Genomic DNA, 26,969 nt, shown 5'->3' with positions numbered 1-26,969 from the left:
CAGTAATGCCAGACCCTAAACTGCCGAACAGTTTAATAGTATGGACAAACTCCTTCCAAGGCCTGGGAATGCTCCTGGGCTGTTGTTTAACTTACTATGAAAGAGCTTGGGAAGCCACCTTGTCTTATACTGCCAGAAGTGGTAAAGGGAAAGCTTCCCTCAGCTTACTCTGTCGCTCGCTTGTGTCCCGTGCTGGACAGGCTCCTGCACTGGTCGGCTCTGGGTCTGAACCAGCACAGTTAGTTCTTGGCACAGAAGGGATGCATGTGCTTTATCAAAACACAATTCTGTCCATATGTATATTTTTTAAAATAATGAACTATCAGGATTTCCCTTTTTTAATTAAAAACAGCATGTGTTTTTAAAAGAGGTCAGAAAATTAATCTGAGAGCCTTCAAGGTGATTTTTTGGTATCTGTTGATTGCACAGCATTTTTTAAAGCTGAGCTGCAAATATAAGGCATACCATGTTAATGAACATGCACTATGATTGGAATACAATGTTGCAAATAGACAAGAAACAATTATTTTTATTAAATAATTACAATAAATATACAGAGGTTATGTAATAATAATGCTACTTACTGCAAAGCACTCCCAATGAACATTCATATCATCTTCTGGAAAAAAAAACAAGACATTTTGCTTATTTTTGCTAATGCTCTGCTAATAAGATTTGCTTCCTTATATCCTTAGACCATCATGGCTACAATAATATTACTACTGCTAAAAATATTTACAGTCGGGTTTGTTCATTTAATTCTTGGGCTGTAAAAACCTAAAATACCTTTAAAAATATTAGGCTAATTGTTGGCAAGTTATAATATTCTACTTGTGAACTTCATTCTGTTCTAAGTGCGGAAGAAATAATGGTTTTAATTCATTAAGTAAATTCTGTGAAAGTTAATGAACTCATGACTAAAGTCATGAAACTATGGCTTTAGGTTTAATTGAATGTATTTCTCTTTCTGATTGACCATTTGGGACTTTACAAATGTTGTCACTCAATATTATTATTTCAAGTTTGTGAGGCTGTTGTATGTGAGCAGGGCAGACTGCAGACTACTCAGGACCTGTCAGGCAGAAATGAAATTGTATGATGATAAACCATTTGCTTTTCTGGTGTGTATTCTATGTTAGATTCTGCCATTTTTTCTTGTTAGCTAAACAATACTGCTACGTAGTGTAAAACAGTACGTCAATTCTGTTCTGAGTTTGGTCTGTATGTCATGCTATTTAAAATTTATATGAAAAGCCTTTGTCTTCGGATGTTGAAGACTCTGGTTTAAACTTTACTGCTAAATTAATATAAAATTAAATATTAAATCTCTATGACAGCATAGTGCAGTTTTCAACAGAAAAGGAAAAAAAAATAAGGCACTTATACTATGTCTAGTTACATATTCTGCAGATAAAAATGACTGGATATTAGGCTGCAACACACTGATGAAACTCAAGTAACACTACTTCAACTTACAACTCACAAGGATTTGGCCTTCAATCTTTATTATGCAGACCATGGCAGAAACAAACAATTTCACACGGAAAACATATTTTGTCACACAGGTTTGAACAATGAGAATAAGAAATACAGTGTGGCTGCAAAAAAAAGAAAGCTGTTCCATACAGTTGTGTTTTAGAATACACATAAATTCATCAAAGCACTCCCTGCCTCGGTAACTACCGATGTTTTATTTACAAAGCAAATAACAAACAATGGCTAGAAAATAGCATTGCACCACAAATTATCTACATGGATATTTCTATTTTTCATACTAGAAAACAGCTAAGATGGAATTTACTTGAGTTCAATGTTTCTTTAATAAATTTTTATGTGTTTTAGTAGCTAATACAAAATAGAGATGCAGACTGTATTATGTTAGTAAGAAAAGCAAACACATTATGGACTTGGTTAAGAAAAATATTTCCTAGCAAAATGTAACTTTTCTTTAAAAGGTCTAATGTGTTATCTGCTCCAAGCACTTCACATAGGGACTGTTGATGACTTACATTTCATACAGTTCCTTACATTTCACATAGTTCCTTTCATCTTGAAGGATGGAAGGATCCCAAAGTGCTTTACAAAAAAAAAAAAAAAAAAAGTTGCACAACTCTGAAATGTTGCTGATTGCACAGTTAGAACTTGAGAAACGAAGTTAAAGAGAATTCATCAACATCCTATGCTAGCTCTGAGAGGCTTATATCTATATTTCTATTCACACTGGAATTTACAGTAATAGAATCAATCTTGTTTTGGAGTTCATTCTCCAGTTGATAGCAACATGGCCTAGATCAAACCTCTGTATCTTTTATTTATTCTTATCTCCTTTAGAAGTGGCAGCTCACTGTTCTGACTGTAAAAGTCTTGTTTCTATGCAAGAACTAGAAGAGTAGTGTGCAGCTTGGAGTTTTCCATGTAAGTAACCTGCACAGAAAACACCTTTACAAAGAAATTTTAAAGTGTAAATCTAGTCCCCAACAGTATTACAATTTCATCATTAAAAGCGCACATTTCTTTTTCAAACTGTAATTGTCTATCCTTTGAATTTTTGTTTCTAACCTGTTTAACCTACTCTAACTGCTCAGATCATGTCAGATAGCTACAAGTAGAGCAGCTTTGTGTTAAGACTAATGCATTCCTGGAAAACATGTATGTTTTGAACACTGGTGCTTAGAAAGCCCCTGAATCTCTTGGCTCTGCTTGCTACTAAATTTCACGCTTGTGTTATGTGCAATGCAGAGGTGCTGCAGAAGCAGTTTTTGACAGACTGGAAAAGCAGGCACTTTCCTCTGTGTTTTCTGAGGGAAAGTGCATGCTACACATTCCCACAGCATACTGCACAGACACGCTGTGGCACTGGTTTGCAACTGCTTTGAGCTATGCGGCAGGAAGCCCTGTCACGGCAGTGGAGTAGTTTCAGCTTCTTGAAGTTCCAACTGAAAGGAAAGAAATTGCAAATACAATGAACAATTACTTGATTTCTTCCCTCCCACAAGGTTCTCTGTATGTGTGTGTATTTGTGTGAGTGTTTAAGAGGAATTTACTTCTCATTTGCAGCTACTGTGCTGCTGTACGAAGCCGAACAGCTAGCCCAAGTGCCAGGGCAAGACTATTCTTCTGTTATAAAACAGCAACAGCAGAGGGAATGATTACAGGAAAAAGTTCATGACTGATTTTTAAAGGCAAAGGCACATTAGCGTATCTGAAATGCTGCCTTATTTGAATAAGGATTCGGACCAAGCCAGTTTTTTTTCTTTCTAGAGGGGAATGCACTATCAGTTTCATTAACATGGAATGATTTTGCTCTCTGGTAGCAATTGCAGCAAAGTTAGCATTTTAGATGATACATTAATAGCTTTTCTGTGTTCAAATCAGTAAATTGGCTAATGCTTTATTTCAAATTTGGACTTGCATTTAAAATCTAGTTTAATTTCTGAGATGGAATTAAATCAGACCCCAACAAATCCTCCGCCCTGTGTGCCCTTGGCACCCATGCTGAGTGCAATAGCACTACGAATATTTTCATCTGCATAGTAGGCACCACATCCTGAAAGTCTCCAACCTTTTTGCCGTCTAACAAATGCCACCCTGCACGCTAGAACCTGTTGAACATGGGGTGGGAGACTCTGCGGGTAAAGTGTTTGTAGCATAGGAAGCAAAGTCACAGATGAGCCTTCACTGACACAAGCAAGGGGAATGTGTTAGCGTAACAGTAATGGCATGTGGGTGAGGGTAGGAGGAAGGAAGGCACATTTTCTAACTGCATTGTTTTCCAAGCACTTTCAGCAGAGTGGAGTCTGTGAGGATGGATTTAAAGATTTCTCCAAGGCCAAAACGTAACTCACATGCGTGTTCATTTTAAGATGCTATTCTCAGGGAGTTTTTTTTATTCTGTGTTGGGGATGTTCCTCCTCAGCTCTTTTTGGCCAGAAACTGAACTGATTCTAAATCTGAATGTCCCTTTCTTTTGGAGAAGTCTAGATTCAGAAATGAATTTCAAAGTTCATATTCACTTACTTTTATGAATTGAATAAAGTGGAATCATTTGTATTTGCTCTGTATTTTTTTTTGTTTGTTTTTAAACCACTGAACTTTCTAATCTATTAAGGAAAAAATGAGATGTTCTGTTCCCCATTTATTCACAATTTGAGAATGCCACAAATGCATGCAGCCTTGGAAGATTACTTAGTTTTAGTCCTCATAGCATAGTTTACTCTTGTGTCCTTTCTATTTCTACATCTTGGACGCCAAGCCAAGTAATGAGAGCAAAGCTTTCAGGACTGAACACAAATACCAGAACTTCTGGTTACTGCAGATAACTTATAAAAATGTAGACCTTACTTTCAGAATGTGAGGAGGACTTGCAGCTTCCATTAAGGCATTTAGAAACTTCAGTGGTTAAGCAGAAAGCATCAGAAGCTGAAAATACAAAAAATGGCTACAGAAAATGTCTAAATATGCCTGTAAATGTGCCTGTACATAATTTGCTTATTTGCTTGGATACTTTCAGGTGAGGCTCTTGTGAAAACTTAAGTCACTCACAAAGAAACTAATTCATTTATATGAATTCAATTTCTCAGATTTCTATTATTATTAATAACCCATTTTTTTTCTGAGTGGGATTTTCTGTGTTATTAACAGCAACAAAAATAAAAGGTATTTGGAAAAGATACTTTTTAGGAAAAAAAGAACTATCAATGTATCTTAAATTCAAAAAAATGTTTAAGCATTTTTTAATCTAGGAAATAAATTAACGCAGACAGTTTCTGTGCACCTGAAGTAAACAGCTATTTCAAAATATTTGTCACAGGTCTTTGCTATGAATCAGGTTAGTATCGATAACATCAAAACAATTTACTCATTTGCAAATGCTGCTATCTGGTACTTCATTAGAATTCCCTATCAATATTGGGACACATAGAGAAAAGTTCACAGTAAGCAGTTGTATTTTGTAAGCAGATTTTTCCAAGATTCTGTGATTCCCATTCTGTTTTTCCTCTTCATGCAAATGCACTTATAAGATTGCATATGCTTCCCTGAAAATTAAAGTGAGCCAAGCCTTCAAAAGCTTGTAAGTTTACATAAATCTGACTGTAGAACAAATTTAATCCATGCATTTTGCCACAGCGAAATAATTAATTGTCACACAGGATATATTCCCCCCAGATGTGAAACATGTCAGTCTTACAGCACTTCCAGGTTTTGCATGCCTGATTAGCCACTGCCTTTGTTCCCTTAGAAATATTTTGCTTCATGGGGCATGTGCTATTTTTATAAATGCTCACACCATCAGTGTTATGGATCAGATGCTACTTTGTGTGTCTGAAGGGAGCTTCATGTCTGGAGGAGGTCAGAACTTGTTTTGCTCTTCCAGTTTTCATAAATGCTGATAAAACAATAATCAAGCTCTTAATCCAGAGGAATCTTAACCTTTGCATGAAGATCTTTACAGTAAAGCCCCAAGGCCATAAAATAGGGCCAAAAGTCATATCGTAATGCAGAATATGAATGACTTGTGACGTTTCCTCTTACTGCTTTTGCACTGATAGAAAACATAGTTGTCACTTCCACCACTGAATGCTTTTTTGAAGTGCTTCAAGAGTGTGTGGCCTAAAACTGCTGAGCTCCTGAGTGCTTGCAGTTCTCATTAACTTCAGCAGGAGTAAAGAATTCTCACTTGGCAAAAAAGCAACTTGTTGAACATCTGTTTCTTTGAAAATAACTTCATCTGTGCTAAGTAGCCCTACACCCTTGCAATTAGAATTCTTACCAAATCGTCTCCAAGGCCTCGTCTATGCAAGAAAGCACTTGCCAGTATACTTAGATCAATACAGAAATACTGGCTGGACTTTCCTGTACAGAAACCACTTACCTGCGAAAAGACTGCTCTGTCAATAGAATTTACAGTAGTTGTTTGAGCAAACAGAAAAAGTATTCCCCCCCCCCCCCGGGGGGCAAAAGCTGCAATTACACTAGGACTTTCACTGTTTAAAAACATAAAATTAGATGTCATATTTGTACGTACTATCCCCCAAACCCTTTTTAGTGTAGATTAGTTCTACAGCCTTTGTGGTCACTCTGATGGTAAGAAAAAATATTATCTCTTACAGAAAAGTTTGCTGAAGAAAAAAGTTAAATGAAGTTTTTAATATTCAGGTTTGAACATGTTTTGATGTGAATGTATTCCAAAGACTTTGCAGAAGGTGAGAAAGCCTGCCTCCGCCAGTTGCTGTGCTAGTCCAGGGAGCACAGCAGTGCAAATGTGCAGGTCAGCATCCAGAGAGCAGAGCTGGCACAAAGAAACCAGTGGCAGCAGCAGCCAAAGCAAGGACTGCTGCCATGGTGGTGATGGAAATGAAATTGGTCTTGCTTATGGCCACTTTAAATTCTCTCAAACGCCAAAGCACGCAAAAAGACCCATCCACCAAGCTAGGGGGACATAAGTTTCCAAGTGCTGTCTTCTTCTACATGGCCTTGGAGAAAACAACTAACTAGTTTTTAGGAACAGCTACAAAAGTAGTCAAAATTGGGCAGTAAAAAAATTTCTTACAATTCTGATTATGCTTTTTTTGTTCTATGCAGATTGGCTCTTTGCTTCAATTTTCTCCCTTACTGCCTCACTCTGACCTCATTCCTAATTTTCTTCTTTCTTCTTTTGCATGCTCCCTTTCCCATCAGTGTCTTGACCTTCAATTCTCTTCACATGTGTTTTATCTCTTCTTAACTAATTCCATAACTGTTCCCTGAAGAACACTCCCCCCCCCCCCCAACCATTCCCTGCCACACAGCTGTATGCCTAGCTTGCTCCCTGTTGCCATCATAAAGCTCACTTCACTTGTTTGGTCTATCCCTGCCTTGGCTGGCTGTCTCCCTTGTCGGCATGAGTTGAAATATCTCTGTGGGCAGGATCATCGTCTAGTCTGCATTTGTACAGTGTGCAGGAAGATAGGACCTTATCTCAGGCAGCCCCTGTGCAGCACCACGTTAAACTTTTCTAAGGACAGAATTTTGGAAGGCTATGGCTTACTAGAAAGAGTATAAAGAAGCATAACTAAACATAGAAAATATGTGCATACACACTACACTGTAAAACCTGGAACTGCACTAAATACAGCTATAGATATAATCCTATTGTAAGACATATGCACAAAATTGACTACACTGAGGGTTACAAATACATTCCAGAGAGCTGAATCTGTCGTCCAAACATTTACTACACATAGTGAATACTATGTGTGTGTGTGTGTGTGTGTGTGTGTGTGTGTGTGTGTGTGTGCCTATGGCAAGATTGGCAGTTCTGCTCCACCCCCAAAGTGTGTATAAGACTGAGCAGGTTCTAAACCATTTCACGGACCAGTTTGGCATGTATAAATCAGATGCTGGTGAAGGACAACACCAAATGCAGACATTTAATAAACTTTCCCATTCTGTTTTTAGACTGCTCCTTCCTCTTTTCTGGTGCAATCACAATTTTGTCTGTTTGGTTATGGTAACGTTCTGATTTTGGCTTCCTGGTTGATTGAGCCCTTGATTGAGCCACTCATTGAGCTCTTGGTCTCAATGAGTGATAGGTATGTTTTTTTTCAGGAGCATCCATTCACTTCTGCACCTTGAGAAGGCAGCTAGCTTGTGGCTGAAGTGGCAGCAGTGAGAAACTCATACAAGAGCAACCTAACCATATTGCTGATGCTCAAATGAAACTCCTTTTAAAGGTGATGTGGCAAGGAATGAACTAAGCTTGTGCCTTTTGTTTTTCTTTTTAATAAACTGTGGAGAAGACTCAGACGCTTTTTCTGGTGCTTGTTTTGTGCATGAGTGAATTAATTTCAGGAATGTTAAGAGTCACCTTCATGTTTTGCTTGATGTTTGCTGAGGGATGTGGGTTGAAAACTCTCAGGACTAATCACAGGAACATGAATGTTGAATACATAACAAAAGAGCTTCTTTCGCAAAAGCTAAGCAAAAAATAGTCTGGATAAAAAAATCTATTATTTTCCTTGGTATCTGCTGTGTCACAAAACTCCTACTTCTCAAAGGCTTTTTTCTACAGGGAAATATTCTCTGTATACCTTAAATGGCATAATACTCCTTAACACGTGTGTGTGTGGGTGTGTGTTTGTGTGTGTATTTATATACACACATATCTGTAGAAAGGTGTTCAGACTAGGGGAAAGTATTCCTATCTGGAAAGTGAAATGAATGGTGTCAGGTGAAAGCATATTTATAACGCTTTCAGTAGTTGTGCTGGTTTAGTTACATATGCAAATGTTATTTTTTTACATATGTTAAAAAATGAAAAAAAAAGAACCCTAGCCAACACAGATAAGTATCTGGTACAAGAACTGCATGTAGACAAGTCTTTGTCTACTTCTTGAATATCTTCCAGGAAAACAGGGCCTTCCATTCCTTTTTTGTAAATCATAACGAATCAAAAAGTGTACAACCACAGTTTCTTCTCTTTTCAATTCACTGTTGAAATGGGAGAAGAAAAAAGATATACATCTTGTCCCACCACTGTCTCCCTCAGCAGACAAGGAGTATGAATAGAGAAAGCTGTGATTTTTCTCCAAGCGGTTCTAAAAGAGTCACCTGTTGTAAACATCCTGTAAGGAAACAGTGCCTCTGGTTTGTGCACTGTGTACGCAAGCACACTGGACCAGACCATGCAAGGTACCTTTGAAAGCCCTCAGTTTCTGGGCATCTACTAGAGCTGAGATCAACCAGCACCATGCAGGACTGGGGTCTCTATGTATGTGTATGCCAGCTACAGAGATAACCCTGAAGGCATTTATGCCTTCAAATAGCTACAAATCAGTATAAACTGTAACTTCAGAATACATGTCATCTCCAAGTGGGAGGCCTGGATCCAGAGATGACATCTCCACTGCTAGTCATACCTGATGGTTAGTCCTGTCCACAGTGTTGGCAGTGGAAGCATGGTCACGAGTGTTTTGTCGGACTCGGGTGGAATTTTGTTGCTCAATGGTGGAGGAAATGGGGATGCAGAACTCTCTGAAACATCTTTTGAAATTCTCATCTAGAAATGCATACAGGACTGGATTAAGGCAGCTATTTGTATACCCTAGAGCAATACAGAAGTGCCAGGAGACAGTTTGGAAAGTAGTTTCTGGAATGTTGATCAGGGCTTTAATGATGACATAAATGTGGATGGGAGTCCAGCACACGATAAACACTGCCACCACCACCAGAACCATTCTTGTGATTCTCCGCAGGTTCCTGTCCTTCTCTTTGGAGCCAGATAACATGCGAACACTCTTTAGGCGTAAAATCATCAGCCCATAGCACACGGTAATGATCAGAACTGGCATGATGAAGGCAAAGATGAACACACAGATTTTCAGGAGGTTCTCCCAATACCAAGCAGGGTGGGAGAATGTAAGTGTGCAGTCAATAGAGCCTAGAGAAAAAAGAAAACAACAGAGAAGATGAGCAGGTCAGTTTTTCATTTGCTTTTCTTTAGTCTTTTTTGATCAATGTTATAGGCAAATGAATGCAAATTTACTACGTAAACAGCTAAAATGAAGCAATTGATGATCTGTCTTTTGCACAAACACTGATAGAACATAGTGTTGCAAAACATGTGTGATGCTTTAGTTAGAACACAAAAAATAAAGTAACTTGTCTTTTGCATTTTATTGCTTGGAATTTGGTGTGTATTTGACAAAAAATGAACTGAATTGTCATAAATGCTCAAACTTTGATTCACTTTCACTTTCAATATAAAACCTCATGAAAAAAACATGGTTTAACCATCATGTCTACTGTCAGTTGGGCATTTCAGGGCATTGGAGAAGAGGATGACATGACACTTTGGCATCTGTGCAGTTTAGGGATTTTCACTTAAGTTGATGCTGTTACTTCACGGAAGGTCTTTGAACACCAGCAATCCAAATGTGCTATCACTTCTGTTTCATGTCATGCCAGACTAGGTACAAAACAGCCATGACTGCCAACTTCAGTGGAAATATCGGGTAAAGCACAGGCTTCTGTGTACTTTAGGAGAGGAGTGGATAACCCTGTGTAGTCAAAGGCAGGCCGGCGGGCGGGCAGGCACTGACACTGGCCTTCCCAAACACTACACTGACTGTAGGGAGCAGTGGGACTCGCGCCCACCTACAGCAGAAAGTAAGGAGCTCCCTCATATAAAAGAGATCTTGTCCAAGTGCCATGTTTAGTCAACTAGAGCCAGCTGATCTAAGTGAAGAGAAAATGACTTTGATTCAAGGAATAAGCCATGAAGGTGAGATGAAGGTAAGGAGCTGCTCCTTAAAGAACAAAGCCTCCAAGCTTCCAGAGAGAGATGAAAAAGTAGGCAAAAATCATACAGGTTTTTTTCTGTGCGTAGACAAAAAGAATAATTTGCTGACTGGTCTAGAACACCAAAGGCACCTTGTATAGAAAGATGCCTATAACATTACTGAGCTTGTGAGGACTTACTGTAAAATTGTTAAAGAGGCCTGTTTTCGTTGCCAGGTTGGAAGTCAGAAGTTAGTTCAAAGCCTCTACAATAAAGACAAACAATACAGAAAGGAGTTTAAACATTGAAATATTCAATTCATAAATGAAAGCTAGACTTACCATGCCTGTATTTAGTAGTTGCCATGAACATAACTGGTAGACCAATGGCAGAAGAAAGAATCCAATTGCAGACATTGACAATTTTGGCATTTCTGGGAGTACGGAAATCAAGGGCCTTGACTGGGTGGCAAACAGCTACGTAGCGATCCACGCTCATGGTGCAGAGTGTAAAGATACTGGTGAACATATTGTAGTAGTCGATGGATATAACGATCTTACAAAGGACTGTACCAAATGGCCATGTTCCCATCAAGTAATTTACACTCTGGAATGGCAGAGTACTTGTTGCTAGAGCATCTGCCAATGCAAGATTGAAAATATAGATATTGGTGGCAGTCTTCATTTTCGTGTACCTAGAAAAATCAGCAAAGCATGTGAATGACCACAACTAATAATATTAAACAAAATCAAGACCAATGCAACATCTATTAAAAAAAAAAACACTCTGAAAAATGTGCCAGATGCTATCACAGATCATCTTTTTTGTTATTTATCTTTTAACCAAACAAATGATCTTGATATGGTTTATCTGCAACCTTTACAAAAAAGGTTAAAAGGAGGAAAGAAAGTATTCATTTAACTTGTGCTGAAAGACAAGATACACGTAGAAGAAGCAATATTATGGATGCTAAAGGACTGAGAAATAAGCTCAACCAACTTGTATTTGTAAATGTCTGACACTGTATTAACTGAATAGATTTTCTGTATCTGCTGATGTCATGTCAATTATCAGAACTGTAGTTTGTGGAAATGGAGAACGCATTAACAGGTTGTGGAGTAGTAATGATGTAGTTCCTAGAAAAGTAAGTACTTGAAAGATTAGTGTAATTATCACATCCACTATGTCTAAAAATTCAAGCTTTTATTTTAAGAGTTTTTTCATTTGGTTATAATTATAAAAAGTTCAAAATTATCTTTTTGAAAAGATTTGTAAAGACTGCTATTACAGTGCTTTCTTGATCTGTGTCTTATACAAGTTGGACAGATATTCTTTCAATTCAACAAGGAGACAGTTGCTATTAAACATACACACTGAATGTAACAATAGAACCACCACCTTGGGGTAGATGCTGCAGCCACGTTATTTGAGGTATGAATGCATGCTCCACACTGCCTATTATGGCAGGAGGGTCTTCAAACTCCTTTGTACCTCCTCCTTGCTAAGTCTTTGCCACTAATTACACAAAAAACAATTTCTGAATTTTAATTATGTCACATCTCATTCACAGCTGAGCAGGGAGAGCTTTATGTTTTAATTTGTGTTTGCATTGCTAAAGGTAGAATCCCAATTTCTCCTTAGTTCATTAACTTTTTTGAACAGCCCTTTACAGACTGAAGTCCTTGTGCCGTCTGCATAGCACTTGAGATCCACCGTTTATGAGGATGCTATATTTTTGCAGTGGTACAATGAATGTTTCACTCTTAAGTAGTGGTCCTGGCTATTCTGCTCTGTCATCCTGATTGCTGCCTAGGTTGCTAGGCACTGTGGCTGTCTGGCTTTCAGGGGGGTCAAAGGACTTGCTCTTTTGATGAAACCCCCTTGTGTTTCTTCAAAGTAGCAAGTACATTGTTTGACCAAATGTTTTCCAATTTATAGACTGATTTGCAAGGGAAACAATCCATTTAAGAAGGTCTTCCAGGTAACCTGCAGGGCAAGATATAAAAAGTGCAAAATAAAATATTTTGTGTGTCTTCTGTCTTTAAATGTTTGATAACTCTGACCTTGATCTCTTCAGAACATGAGTCAGCTGCAAGGAACTGATGACAGGGCTATGTAGGGCACTTGCTTGGGACCATTTAGGTAGGGCCTGGAGAAATGCAGACTTATTGCTGAATGCACCTGGATAACTTTTATGATGAATATTTGAGGACATACTGTCTTTGTTCTCTCATTTCATAGCACTGTGCATGAGGAGCCATGAGTAACCTTAATTTTAATTTAGGGTTTTTTTTTTTCTAACAATTTCCAAGTAGATCCAAGCTCTTGCTTTACTGCTGTCTTGAGAAAGTATGATCTAAGTATGATATTTTGAAATTTTAAATCAATCTGAAATTACAGTATTTTAGAAACTTTTCTTAGGGGAGCACCCCATTTATCCAACAGATTGTAATGCTAACTTAGGAAGAGGCAGATTCTGCAGGCATTCATGCCTCCCTCCACTGGGAATTATTTAGAAAAAAATGTAGAGAATTGCAATGTGGGAGAGAGACACAACAAGTTGCAGCTCTAAAAGCACTGGATTGGAAGGAGGGAGAAAATATTTTCTGGGCAATTTGTTGGGGAATCTTTCAGAGGAGAATGAAAATAGCAACATTTTAATAATGACTTTATTATCATCCAGAATGAAAATGCTGAGCTAAAAGTCTTCTCTCTGCTATATCGTTGTATAGCAAAAATGCATAGCTTCTCCACAGACAGGACAACAGATCCCGGATTAGCTAAAGTTGTGTCAAGAAAGCAAACTGGAGGCGTGACTGCCTTGTGAGCAGACATATCCAGCTTGCTCCAAGCCTGATTTAATCAGCTCAGGTGGCAACAGAAGCAGGGGTTGTGCCACAGGAGTCTGTGCTGATGAGAAAAGCTGGTGCAGATCCTGGGTCCTCACCCAGGCTGCTAATCCGTACTGCACTCCGAAGCAATTATTGAGTTCTTATGGCTGGACTCGACAACGAGCTTAGGTATGCTGCTCTCTGCTGCTGCCATCCTGCCTGATTCTAGCGCAGTACTCTCCTAAGAGCACATCATTAGGTGATAATGATTTTTTATCAGTAATTAAAGCCATCCAGATGCTTTAAAGGGAATGCCTGATACAGAAAAAAACAAAAACAAAAACAAAAAATAAAATATCAACCAATACCAAGTGGCTCTGAGTTTAGCATGTCAGAGAAAGGGGAGAGAAAATCTCTGAATAACTGGAAATGGAAGAAAATTTCTTCACTGGGACTGCCATGGTACTCATCCCACTTCCATGGTAGGTATTTTTCAGTTTTGCTATCTTGCTTTCATTCCCAGTTTAAGCTAAAAACTTCTTGGGCTTTCAATTATTCCATTTAATGGGCTCTATAGACTATTAACAAAGGATTTTGCTTGGTGTACTCTGTAATCCTTATATTTCTAATCATCCTGTTCTTACAAAGAGGAGAAGCAGAGTTTTTGTGGTGGTAGAAATTATTTTACCTCCATAATTGTCTGATCAACAAAAGCCTATTGAAATTCACAATATTCCTTTCAGTGACTTCTTTGGGATTGTTTTTTTCTCTGTACTGAATACTTAAAAAAATTATAAAGGACTTATTTCTAAAAGGTACATTTTGTTAAACATGAGTATTTGTCAAAATAAGTAGACTATCAGTGTTCCAGGATCAGTTCTTTGTATGAACAAATAAATTGCTGAGCAATTGATTAAAATAAGTTTAATGGCACAAAAAAAATAACAGTCCTCTTTGAAGCCTTTATCTTAGCTGTTACTATATCTTCTGTTAAGGTATCAGGTTGCCTATGTGAATAGGTGCACAAACATTTCTGTCATCCAGACATAGATGTGTATGTGATTAGATTTCTATACCTCAGAAGGACTAGTTTTTATACAGAAGGAAAGTCTGTATGCCTTGTAATACCAAAAGTATTATGCTGATAAATAAAGTCTTTTAAAATATACTTGTTTTCACACTTTCATTCAAGGCCACTGAAGAATCTATTTGGAAAAAAAAAAAATAAAGAAAATGTCTTAAATGAAAACCTCCAAAAATCTGAATGCTGGTATGTAGATTACATTGGAATTTCAGCATCTGAAATGGCAAGTATATTGAATTTTGCATGACAATGAGTAAGGTTGCAGGTGAGGACAGAAATTGGCTTTGGGTAACATTACTTCTATTTTCACAGTTCTAAAATGAAAGACTAATACAGCAACATGGTGATTCAAATTTTGGTGAATATTTAGCTCGGCATTGCTCTTGATACATATTCAAATTAATTAAGCTCATTATAATACTGACATCCACTAGTACTCTCTTTCTATCTCCTCAGCGCAGGCTTGTATCATAAAACATCTATTTTTATGAAACATCCTTTGTGGTTTGTAGGAGATGATGGATCAGATTTACAACAGTAAGAAAACTCTTTACATGTGTCTAAGGTTCTGTAAGGCAAACTCAGCCCTGCCTTTATCTTCAAGCCAGCAAAGCCAATCTGCCAAAAATATGCTTGAAATTTGGATATTTGGGTTGCAGAAGTCCACTAACTGGAATTGCTTGGAGTAAGAAAAAGCAGTAAGGAAAAGCATGAGAATCCTACTGAAATATTCACTAAGCTCCTAGCATTCAAGGGTAAATAGAAAGGGTACTCAGGGATAAATAGAAAGCCTTGAAATGACCTCTTCCTCTGGCAGCCCATGGGCCAGTCATAGTCTGCAAAACAAATGAAAGGTTCACCACACTCTCTAGCCTAGAGAGACCCTTGGCTCCATTGCACAGAGTGTAACAGGGTCTCGAGTGGGAGCCACAAGCACCGTCCCTCACTCACGTGCATCAAGTGAGGTGAGCGCACCTGCGCAGCTTGCTCTTTCCACAGGCCACAGTGTACAGCTCTGCTTCTGGCCTGCCCTCACTAAGAACTTGGCCTCCACCTGATCACCCCTCCCTCCAATGTTTCTGAAGAGTCTTTTCTGTCAAGTCCCAAAGACTCAAAGGTAGAGGGAAAATAACATGAATGACCAAGATATGTTTTCTTTAAAAATTATGGCACTTTTAGTTCATACCATGCTCTTCCTAAGCCTGATTGATGCAGTTTGGATACTGCCACCTGAAGTGCCCTTAGCACTTCTTGTACCAGGTGTAAAGAAGCCATGGTGGTGGGGAATGTTTAGCCCAATACAGTGACACAAACCATTAAAAATTAATCTGGAAAGTACTCCTATCTCAATGGCAACAGTGAGAAGATAAGCAGAAAGAGTCTTTTGCACTTAGGAAATGGGCTGGTCTATGACAGATTGGTAATAACTACTTTCAGCAGCACACACACCAGCTTTTGTCCATAGAATACTAATTTGGAGACAAAGACTGCTTCAACTAATCTGTGTTGAGGTTCAATGCAAAATACATTAAAAAATGGCTCAATTACAGGACTTTCTTTGCAGGAAGCAGCCATTCATGAAGCTGGTTTAGCTGCTCAAAGAAACAACAGCCAGCAATTAGGAAACGACAGAAGTCCTGTATACAGACAACCCTACATAACTCTAGTTGATGCTGGAGGAGATTGGGTTAGTGTTTCAAATTCACATTCTTCTTGCATAAATGACTTGTTAAACAAATGAAGACTGATTATGTGCATGCATTAAATTTGTTGAGGTCTCCTTGGGTGGCAAGATTAGAACATGTGAAGTATGCCTACTTGAAAAATTTAAATCAGCACTTATTTCCATGGCTGTTCTGGTACATCTTGTATATGCAACCCAAATATCAGTAAGAAAAAAGGATTTAAGCACAGGTCCCTCTTTTTCTTACTGCAGTTCATTTCTAGAAACTGAGATGAACTATAATGCAGATGTTTTCTTTATAATTATCTCAAAACATGGTCTCCTGAGAAATTTAGAAATGTTCTAATATAATCAGAGCAGTAGTCCATACCATTGGATTCCTAAAACCAGAATTAAGAAACTGTCAGATCTCCAAACCACTGGGCTGGAAATGCCATACATCCACAAATGTAGTTTTCTATCTGATCGTGAGAAATCGTGCATTGCAAGTCCCTGAAATATGTCATATCACACTTAATATTGAAGATATCACTGGACCATGACTTGGTCAGGCACTTAGTGCTTTCCTGAGATATCAGGTACTTTCATTTTTCATTGAGCCTTTACAGCTTTGGGCAAAGGTCACTTCATATTCAGGCTAGTCTGGACATTCCCTTAAAAATTTCCTCTGGCTGCCCATCTAATTAGCATGTCTGACATTGGCATGTCTCAGACAGGCCACATCCTGGAAAATACCTGAAGGGTCTCAAATGATACACTTCAGTGATGGTCATCCCGTCCACATGACCTTTTTTATTCTTTGCATGATAGTGAGTCTCTGGAGTGAAAGCATATGACGTCACCTGTTTGGAGATTTAGTCTTTGATTTTTCTGTTCAAGGATATTCCAGAAAGTTTATGCCTTAAGCCATTAAACTTAAGGTGTGGGAACAAGCACCACAAATTTGTGTACAAACCTTGCATTATTATGCAATCAGACCACTCAGCTTGGATGTGATAGACAGTGGTTAAAAATCTACTCATCCTTTTATGTACTTCTTCTGAAGAGATCATATATACAAGGATGTAATTTGGAATAACAGGCCCTCAGGGAAAAGAAACGAACAACAAATAGAAAACAAAAAGATTCCAGCAGGTACAGTACTGTAACAGAAAATGTTCACACTTAGTTATAATGGAATTATGCTATTTGCAGGCACACTCATGTCCTCCACTGATCCTGAGTTTGGGGGTAAGAGTGGAACTGAGGAGAGGAACAAGTTTTACTGTCTTTAAGAAAGAGCATGACAGTGACTTTTTTGCCCCTATTAAAGCCTCACATCCTGACTCCCATCACCATGCTAGAAGGTGACCACTGTGAATGAGATCCTAACATTGTGCCCAAGTTTAGGGTCGGTACTATAGAGCAAAAAAGCTGGATTCAATTGGTGAACACCAATAACATCACTACGGAGCAAGGGAAAGTTTACTTTTGTGCTTAAAGATAAAATTCCTTTGTCTTTTCTCTCAGATCTTACATGTGTTTGCAAGAGAGAGAAAACTAACAAAACTCTGGGGGTGTGAAGACTGTGTTGGTGGTTTAGCTAGAAGGATGGAAAAATATATAAGCATCATGCATCATTTCAGGTGCCAAGGTGTAACACACAAGAGGGAAATGGGCTAGACTTAAAATTGCAAGGCATATTTGGTTTAGAATGCAGCAAAACCTCTAACTACATTATGCTGGAGCAGCCTTCCTCTTCCTTCCTTGCACACTGCTAGATAATGTGCATTTTCTGAAGGAGTCTGAATGTATGTGCTGAATGTGGAGCTGAATGGAGGATGGAAAACTGCTGGACTGGGATGTTTGCTTTGCTAGGAAGCCATGGAAAGGAAAACTGCCAGTATCTTTAACTTCTTAACTTTCTCCCATATGCCTTCAGGGAAGTGTGATTGTGTGAAGAATCACTGACTGCATCTATGATAACCTATGTGACATTTTGCTAAGAGGGTCAAGTTAACAGCTATTTTCTGTTCTTATAACAGAAAAACGATCTTATAGGTTGTTGCCTCCTCCTGGTTTGTGGATCGATCACCTCAGACGAGGACTGCACATGAAGCACCCGCAGCTTGGTGGGGAAGCCTGGCAGGAAGCTTTCTGAAGACGTTGTCACCACTAGGAGATGTGAGACCCTCAAAGGGGTGAGGGGGAATGGCAGCAGTCATCCCGTTAGGAAGCTATCAGAGCAACAGCATGAGGCTCATGGGAACGTCATAGAATATATGGGTAAAATTAATGGTAAATATACCAGGGATCGTCTCTTATATACAATATATCAGGATCTTCTCGTGAAGCTGGCAAATGTGATCTGGGAAGGAACGATGGAGGTGAGACGAGGGAACTGGAGAGAGAATTGGAGAAAGCAGATGCTGGAGGAAGGGATGATAGAAAGAGGGAGCATGATTGCATCTTGAATAGACTAGATGAAAAGCACCAGGAAACATGGATGTATGTAGTCACCACACAACAGAGATGAGATTGCATCTAAAAGCATGGGGCAAAGGGAGCTTTGAGACCATCGTTTTATGAGGGGGATTTGGCAGACTGGCTTCTTGGCTGGCATTTCTGCAGAAGTAGTATGTCCCAGGACCGGTGGTCAGCCCTGCGCGAGCAGAGAATAGGAAAAGATAACCTAATTGCTGTTCCTTGCCCATCCCTTCCCCCTCTCCCCTCCCCCACTCCCCATAAGAAAGAGGCTTTTCTCATGCTGGGATTGCTCCAAACACCACAATGAGGAGGAGACACTCCTCTGTAGACACATGCTTTTGTTCTGAAGATCTGTTCCCTTTCTAATTCCTGAGATACAAGATCTTATAGCTGATAATTGAACACGTATCAGTGAGAAGGTGGAAAAACTGAGCTATTTCACGAGAAGGTGGAAAAACTGTGCTATTTCATGTCTTTCACAGTTACTTGGCTAGTTATATTCTCTGTCATCTTTACCTTTTTTCATCGTGCAAATTCAAAGGGAAACTTAAATAAAATAAAAAAGTGTTTAACATTAAACAGATGAATGAGGACGCTTCTTAACATACTGTTAGGCTAAGCTATGGAAATCCTTGCTACTGAATATCACTACAACCTAGCTTTCAAAAGAAAGCAGAGTCTTTGAAAGATAACGATAGCATCCCCACTTATATGACAACAAACCCAAACTTCATGGTGTAAACCAAACAAGGCACAGATGGTTATAAAAAGAACTTCTTTGGAGATCAGAATAACTATAGGAATTCACAAAATAGTTGCTTTCAGCGTTTTCTAAAATATAGTTGCAATGAGTGGATTTGTATTTTAAAGCGAAACATCAAGGATTGAAAACTAATTTCACTTAGAATCCTAATGAAAATAAATCTTTTTTTGACAATGTCCATTAATTAGGACATTGAGAACTTCCATCTCAGAACACTTAAATTTATAAATAACTAATTCAGAATCTGTAAAAATGCTTCAGAATTCTGAAATTTTACTTTAGAAAATGTTTACTTCAAAATGTCTTTGTTTAGAAGTAGTAATACTTGACACACTTTATTTCCAAACTTTTTTTTGATTCTGATTTTTTTTGGCACTGCTGCATGGAAGAAATGTCTATAAAAAGCTATTGAATAAACTGCTGATGCAAACTACAGTTCAGAAAGTCCTTCTGCTACAGACTTTCAGAAGGAGTCCCACTCAATGATACTCTTATTTTGTCTACTCCTTGACTAAACACCAGCTATTGGCTATGGTTAGAAAACAGGTTAATAAGCTAGATGAACTGTGATTTGGAGCCATTTTGGCTTACATTGTGTTATGTTTCACATTTTTGTAAATATGTCACCTTTTCCTCTAGAAGAATTATAAAAGCTTATCAACAGTGTTCAGTAAAAGCTATGCATAATTATTTGAAAAAAATACTGCAAGTTAAACTGAAATAAAATAGAGTATTTCAGGATCACACGGGCTCATATATTAGCTCATTAATCATTAGCTTGCTAGTCATTACATTATATAAACAACATGGGCTTACAATATTTTCTAGGTTTACTGATGTCATGAAAAGTCGGTACAATTTGACTAACATTTACGAATAAATTCAAAAATTCTGGCAGTATTTAACTGTTTTTTTTCATGGAGACCATTATCAAAATGACATTCCAGGAAAGATACGGCAGGCTCAGAACAGCTTTTTCAATAGAAATTGCATGAAAGGGAATGTTTTCTGGCCACTCCTCCCCCAAAGAGCTTGGGGATAGGAGCCAGCAGAGAGCAGGGGACCTGCCCTGCTGCGGTGGGCACATTGCCCTGCAGGCAAGGGCTTGCTGCGACCATGGGGCCAGCCACCGCTCCACGGCACAAGATCTGGAAAGGGATGCATGGCTGCACCAGCTCTGCTCTCTCAGCAAAACTGGGGTTATCCTGATGTTGCAGGCTAACGTACTCTGGGCTGAATTTCGACTGTCACCCTATCAGTGTAATTTAAATAGAAAGGGAATGCAAAGGTGTACATGCTCTTCTGTCTGTCTGGTTCCCTTGATCTTGGGGGAGCAAAGGGAGCAGCTTGCTAGTCAAACATTTTCCAACTAGCAGAGACTACAGGACAAATTTCTATCACAAAGAGTGTGCAAACAGAGACACCTGCCTTGCTGTAATGCAGGATGGTGTGGGTCATGTCCTATGTTGTTCATTTAATTTAGCTTCTTTGCTGTTCCTGCCCATTCAGATTTTCTCCCAGTTCTGTCCGCAGATCTCTTCTGCCTTGTATTGGTAAGCAGTATAAATTAATAATTGGCATTATGGGTTAAGATTACCGTGGCTTTAGTTAATTTCTTTTATCAAGAATATGGAACTTTTTCCTTGCAGCCTGCTGAATAGGCAGGCCACCCATTAGCACAAGAAATGCCATCCAAAGGCAAAGATGTTCATGTGGCTGTGGACTGGAAAGAAAGGAATACATTTTATCCATTTCTTGGTCTCCAGATTTCCTGATCCATGGTGTTACAAAGCATGCTGTGGCCCTTCTTTCACATTGCATCCATAACTCAATGTTGCCCTGTAAAGAAGAGCCCTTGAAAAAACTTCCTTCACTTAAGCCCATTTCACTATTTGGATCATTTTCAGCTTATTTCCCTAAACAGACTCTCTCCACTTTCTATGTTATACCCTCTTTCCAAACCCCTCACTTTTCCCTTTGTTTGCACATGTGTGAGAGTATTTATTCCTCTGGAGACATCAATTCTTTTTATAGCTGAAATTTCATCCCAAATTCCCTTCTCCTTAGTAAAACACTATTTTCCTAAGGTGCATGAGAACAGGGCTGAAGTAACCAGAGCTTTGTTGTATTGTAGAGTCTTTCCAGACGAGAGTGTATTTTCGTCAGAGCTCTTTGTCCCTTCAAAACATTATTCTGAGGCTGTTCTGAGAAATGTAAAAAGACAGCTTTTAGTTTCAGAGAAGACTTCTTTTAATTTGGGGGGCTTTTTTTTAAAAAAAAAGAGTAATGATTGGCTATAATGAAACAAGACATTTCCTTCCCTATTGTGAAGGATCACAGAGTAGCACCTTTGTTTACCATATGTGACAAAATTAATAGCAAAGCAATTAAGGAATCAATCTTGACTTGAGTGACTTCAACGGCTATTGATACAATTTAGGTCATCTCAGGGCACTTAGCATTGTGGAGGACGGAGACCTTGGAGAGCTATTCCACTCTTCCAGACATGTGAGGCTAAAGATGTTCAGCTACAATTCTATTATAGCTTTCTAGCATTGTGCAAACTGCCTTAATCACAGGGCATACTCTTCTTCCCACTCTAATCTGTGACTAATATCCCACTGACTTGACTAGAAAGCAGGAAAAAACAATAGATTATTGTGTAAATAAATTCATACGACATGGTACTAATTGTACTTGTCTTGTACTCTGCAGCAGCCAGAAGTAACATTTGCTGTTGACATAGGCATAACAACACTATGTTTGTATTAGTAATTAACACTTATATGAAACATGTGAGGAAAATAGATAATAAAAATTATCTACAGATTATTCAGATGGCAGGAAATTCATGGATGGCAATAAAATCTGACTGCTACTGATGTCACTCAGAGGACTATTTTTATTCTCGCCAACAGCTCAGTGTTAGTAACATGGGGTTCAACCTCATACATCGCCAATATAACATGTTGTAAATATTCATTCAAGGAGGAAAGGCACCATTTGGGAAAGAAAGAGAAGAGTGGTTGAGACTGCTTTACTTATGTAATAATACGTATATAAAGTCATTGCCCCTTACACTGGAAATCTGGCCAAGGGAAAAAGTGGCAAAGGATCTGTTTTGCATGAAAGGCCTGATTTTCATATAGATAATGACACTAAATTTCTATCTCCTTTTTGGACATGTTCCTTTTTGGACATGTTCCTTTTTTGACTTCTGTTTCCTACAACAAGGATAAAACGGCGGCACTGTGGATTGGTAACTAGGGCTCCATGTCGGGCAAGGACTTGCATAGTTCTGGCTCCAAACCCATGCATCTGATTCATGTGGAAAAGCTGAAGTGACTGGATGGAGTATCAAGTTCATTTGTTTATAGGAATAATATAGTAGTTATTCCCCCCCAAATATTTCTAACGAAGCTGAGATTATTGTGAGATGGCAGCATGCAGCACTGAGTAAGAAGTCACTGTTGCTTTCACTGGGGCTAGATTCACAGAGGTGAGTAGGGACAGTGTTTCAAATATTTAAGTACCTGCTTCCCAGCTCCTAGCATCTTCAGGGTAAATTAGGTACCAATACTGCCTTTAAAATCTGATTTCTAGTACTCTCAATCCATCTCAAATTCAATATGAATTTCAAGACTTAGCTCTTCCTGAGCAAGTGTGGTGTGAGAAAGAAAAAGAAAGGGAGCCTTATATGATGTCAAATTCAGTCCAGTGAAAGGTTTGCTCCTATCTTTAGCTGGATCCAGGGATATATGGGCACATATGCTCATCATTTGATATATGCATATAATGTGATCGGGAATACTGTCATGTTAGTATAGCTTGCAGCAGGAGATAAATCAAAAAGTTCCCCACTGCAGTGCAGGTATACTAAACCTATAGAGAAGCACTGAAAGGAAATGCATTTTTGTGTTGCTTAAACCACAGATCCTATTCAATCGTAACATGCATGTTTTTCTTCATTCCAAATTGGTAAATAGCTCCATGATATTAACTGGGAAGGAACTCTGTCATATGGAAAGCTGTTCCTGCTGTTAAAGCATGGAAGACCTGCATTCAGTCCCTGTCTTTGCCATAGAATTCCCGGATGGTGTTTGAGAAGCCATTTAATGTTCTTGTGTTTTCATCTGTAAAATGAAAATATAATTTTTGTTTTCTCCTATTGCTTCTGACTTCTGTTTTGAGGCTGTAATCTCTGGGAAAGACACTCTCTTTGAACAGGCATCTAAATCCAGGTGCCTTATTCAATTTGACTTTGTGGTGCAAGTGTAATTCAGTTAATAAATGTAAGAAATATGAACGTAGCACAGGTTATGTCCAGTATAAATACATAATTTCAGTGACAACCTGTGGCATATTTCTCTGCTGACAACCATCCTGGCTCTGTTATAATATGCATCTGTTTTTTCTCCCAGAAAAATGCATTCAACACTTGCTCAGACAATAGTAATCATGCCCGTGTTCAGAAGCATTTCTACAGCTGTATCTTTATACGGAAATAGCTTGTGTCTCAGGCTGACCAAAACCACACAGCAAGTGCAGACCTTCCCAGTGCTATATATTTAAAATAGTCTCTAAAGTGTAGTTAACCACTAGGTTTGTGGATTACTATGGTCTGAACAACCAATGCATGTAATTTAATCTCTGCTCCCATTAGGTCTACGAGCCATGCTGGCTTTGACCTCCCCAACATGCTGCTGCATGCTGAAGGAACTGACCTCTGCCGTGCTGCAGCATCTTACCTCGAGCGTTCTCCTTTTCTCTAGCTAGTGCTCCCAGTGCTGAGCACGCCACAAAGCCTCCCCGGTGCTGCTGGCCTGCGAGCGATGCCCAGCGCCAACCTCAGCTCCCGCCCGCAAGCTCCCTGTGGCCGCTGCCCCTACTGCAGTGAATGTCAGCCTAGCCCCACTGTGTTTTTGGAGTTCCCTGTTACCTCGACTCTCTGGGGAACGTACACTTTGAAAGGAAAAAGTGAGGGATGCTTTGAAGACTTGCGGAAACTGGGTGGCCTAGGGCTGCCCCGGCGGGGAGGGGTGCGCAGCCCGGGGCACCCCCTCCAGCAGGGCCCCGCTGGGCTCCGCACGGCTCCCTGGCTGCTTTTCTCCGCGTCCCTCCGGATTTTGAAACCACGAGGAGCCACAAAGGAAAGAGGGGCTGCGTGCGCCGCCATGCCGTGCCATGCCGTGTCGAGCCCCCGGGAGGTGGCGGTGTTTCCCCACGGAAGCGGCCCGCCTCCATCCCGGGCGGGTAAAGGAGCCCGTTTAATCTCGCTGCCACCCGCCTTCCACGAGAGGCAGCCGCTTTACCGCTGTGGGATTTCTCGGGCGTGAAGGACACAGCTGTGAGGGACCTGTGCAACACCTGGTGCCGCCTCCCGCCCGCGGCTGGCGCGGGAAGGCTGCGAAATGGTGCAGCACTGCTGGAATGCTTGATCTACTTACAGTGGGCGCGATCCTTTGAATATATATAATATATGTATATATAAATACACACACACACACACACACACACACATATATCTCTCAACACCTTCGGCAGAGGATCTATAAATCCAGAAGACAGAGGCACTCAGCCGTGATGCTATCTGCATTTTGCTTGAGCGTTTCGGAGAGGTGAAGGGAAAGACGCGGGGATGTGTGCGAGTCTCTTGTGTGCATGTCTATACACACACACACGCTCACAGGCAGCGGTTAAAGTCACCGGCCCCGTTCTCCCGCCCCGGCGGCCAGGTGTGACATTCACGCCGCGGTCCCAGGCGCAGCCGCGTCCCCCCGGGGGCCGGGGCAGCACCTCCCCGGCTGCCGAGCGGCGCGGAGGGGCCGCCCAGCCCGGCCGGTCCTCACGGCCGCCGCCCCGTCTGAAGAGCTGCTCTCCCCCCACCCGCCCCGGAGCTTTCTCAAGAGCTTCCTTCCCCCGCGCCGGGGCGGCAGCCCCACCGCCCCGCCAGCACGGCCCCTTGCGCGCGTCCCCCCGCCCGACGGCAGCGGGCCCGGGGCGCCGCAGCCGACTCACCGGATGATGACATACATGACCAAGAAGTTGCCGAAGAGCCCCACCACGCAGACGACGGAGTAGAGGGCCATGATGGCGATGGCCGTGACCACGGAGGGGCCGCCCGCCGCGGGCGCGCAGGGCCCGCCGCCGCCCGCGCTGCCGTTGCCGCCGCCGCCGCCGCAGGGCTCGGAGCGGTCCCAGCCCGCCGCCGCCGAGCCGTTGCCCCAGGCGCCCGGCGGCGCGGCCGCGCAGGGCGGCGCGGCGGGGCGGCAGGCGGCGGCGGAGGCGTTGGCGGCGAAGGGCGCCTCCAGGGCGCCGGCGAGGAGCGGCGCGGAGCCGTTGCCCAGCAGGTAGGCGACGGCCATGGCGCAGCGGGGCCGCAGCCTCGCGGCCGGCGCGGCGAGCCCGAGTGGCGGCGGCGCGGGCGGCCCCGGGGAGGCGGCGGCGGCGCCCGCCCGCCCCGACGGCGCGCCCCGCCGCTGGGCGCCGGCACGTGTGTGCGGCGGGCGGGCCCGGGAGGAGGAGCCCGCGGCCGCGGGGAGGCTCGGCTCGGCTCGGCTCGGCTCTCCCCGCCCCTGCCCTCCCCGGCGGGGCCCGGGCGGCCCCGGCGTTGCTGCTCTTGGCTCGGCCCCCCGAGGGCGCCGGAGGAGCGGAGCCGGCTCTGCCCGCGGCGAGTGCCGCCGCCCCGGCAGGTGGTGCGGGGCCCGGCCCGCTCCTCCGGCGCCGCTGGAGGGCCGGGAGGAGCGGGGGCGCTCTGGGGGATGTCCCCGTACAGCACTTACAATGTTCCCTTCCCGAGCCCCGAAAGCACCGGTGACCGGCCCCAGTGAGACGGCACTTAACGCGCTGGGGAAGGGAGACGATCGGTGTGCAACTGTTAGCATCATGAGTCAGGGACCTTGACAAAACGTTGCCCTCCCTGGTTATATAGCTTGGGGGAGAGAGTGCTGAGCCTAGTAATAAAATGTGGTGAACGGTACAGCACCACGCTGGGAGGGGATTGTGAAGACAACTGTGCTTTAGCAATGACTCAGATTTCACCAATCCTCAGGATTTTCAGGGGAGCTTCTGCTCCACTGCTCCCAGGATCCTCTCCCCTAGACATTGGTGTGGTTGTTATCAGATACAATAACATGGAAAAGGAAGACACCAAAAAAATTCTCTGAACTGGGAGGCTTGGGACATGTATTGTGCAGTATGTTTGCCTTGCACACTACGTATTTGCATCAGCACATTTCTGTGCTCAGTGTGTTGCAGATGAGCACAGAGATCCATCTCCTAGGCTGCCTGCTGGTTCACCATTAATTAGTAGAACCAAGCTCTTCTACTGTCTCATCAATGAAATCAAAGGGAGAAAAGTAAGGTAAGGGAGAAAAAAATACCTCCCACTGGGGAAGGAGGAGAGAGAGTGGCAGTGATTGCTCTTCCTGCTGCATCGTGGACTTATGCTTAGTGCATCTGCTCACCCAGTGCATAGCACCTCCAGCTACTTCAAGATGGGTAATGGCAAAAATGGAGAAGAGGAAGTGAGTTGCACCATGCCAGAGAGATGCAAAAAGGCAGGCATTTTAGTTTGAGGAGTTCCTGTGGTTCCGTGTCACAAGCAATGGCAGCTAGTGTCGATTAGAACAGGTAATGGTAGTAGAGGTAGACCACACGCTTTTCCAAAGTGTCTCTGATCATTCTCAGTGGGGAGGAAGGAGAGGAAAAGGGAAATTGGAATTGGAGAGGGCCATAGATCTGGGTAATGCGTATTCCTTTTTTAAAGTTATGTACCTTCAGGTGTTATCAGAGATATAGTGGAATAGAGGAGGAAGATCAAATAAGCTGTTAATGGGCACATTTTGTAGATAACGTGTATTACTTCATGGCCAGAAAGAGTA

At 41.4% G+C, this 26,969-nt stretch overlaps 1 protein-coding gene across 2 annotated transcripts; it reads right to left on the bottom strand.

Moving 5' to 3' along the window:
• Positions 1-533: 533 nt before the first annotated feature.
• Positions 534-25,497, bottom strand: OPRM1 (opioid receptor mu 1). 2 transcript variants are annotated; one of them, XM_067293584.1, is made up of 4 exons: positions 25,105-25,497; positions 10,600-10,952; positions 8,898-9,418; positions 534-4,419 (listed from the first exon to the last, which is right to left on the bottom strand). In XM_067293584.1, exons 1-4 carry the CDS (start codon positions 25,449-25,451, stop codon positions 4,399-4,401), a joined length of 1,242 nt encoding a protein of 413 aa, XP_067149685.1. In that variant the 5' UTR covers positions 25,452-25,497; the 3' UTR covers positions 534-4,398. The 2 variants fall into 2 exon arrangements, with proteins under 2 accessions (XP_067149685.1, XP_067149684.1); XM_067293583.1 differs by having other exon boundaries at positions 535-2,936; positions 25,105-25,496.
• Positions 25,498-26,969: the final 1,472 nt, after the last annotated feature.

Source organism: Apteryx mantelli, chromosome 3 (genome assembly GCF_036417845.1).
Source record: "Apteryx mantelli isolate bAptMan1 chromosome 3, bAptMan1.hap1, whole genome shotgun sequence".
Classification (NCBI taxonomy): Eukaryota; Metazoa; Chordata; class Aves; order Apterygiformes; family Apterygidae; genus Apteryx; species Apteryx mantelli.
This window is presented reverse-complemented; position numbering and strand designations above follow the sequence as displayed.

What these genes read in the sequence shown, in the direction of transcription:
- OPRM1 (XM_067293583.1), bottom strand. Translation starts at nt 25,451, where the DNA reads ATGGCCGTCGCCTACCTGCTGGGCAACGGCTCCGCGCCGCTCCTCGCC. An exon ending in GTCATGTATGTCATCATCCG is followed by an intron (nt 10,953 to 25,104) that starts GTGAGTCGGCTG and finishes TGATTTTTCTAG; the next exon opens with GTACACGAAAATGAAGACTG. An exon ending in AACTACTAAATACAGGCATG is followed by an intron (nt 9,419 to 10,599) that starts GTAAGTCTAGCT and finishes TTTTTTCTCTAG; the next exon opens with GCTCTATTGACTGCACACTT.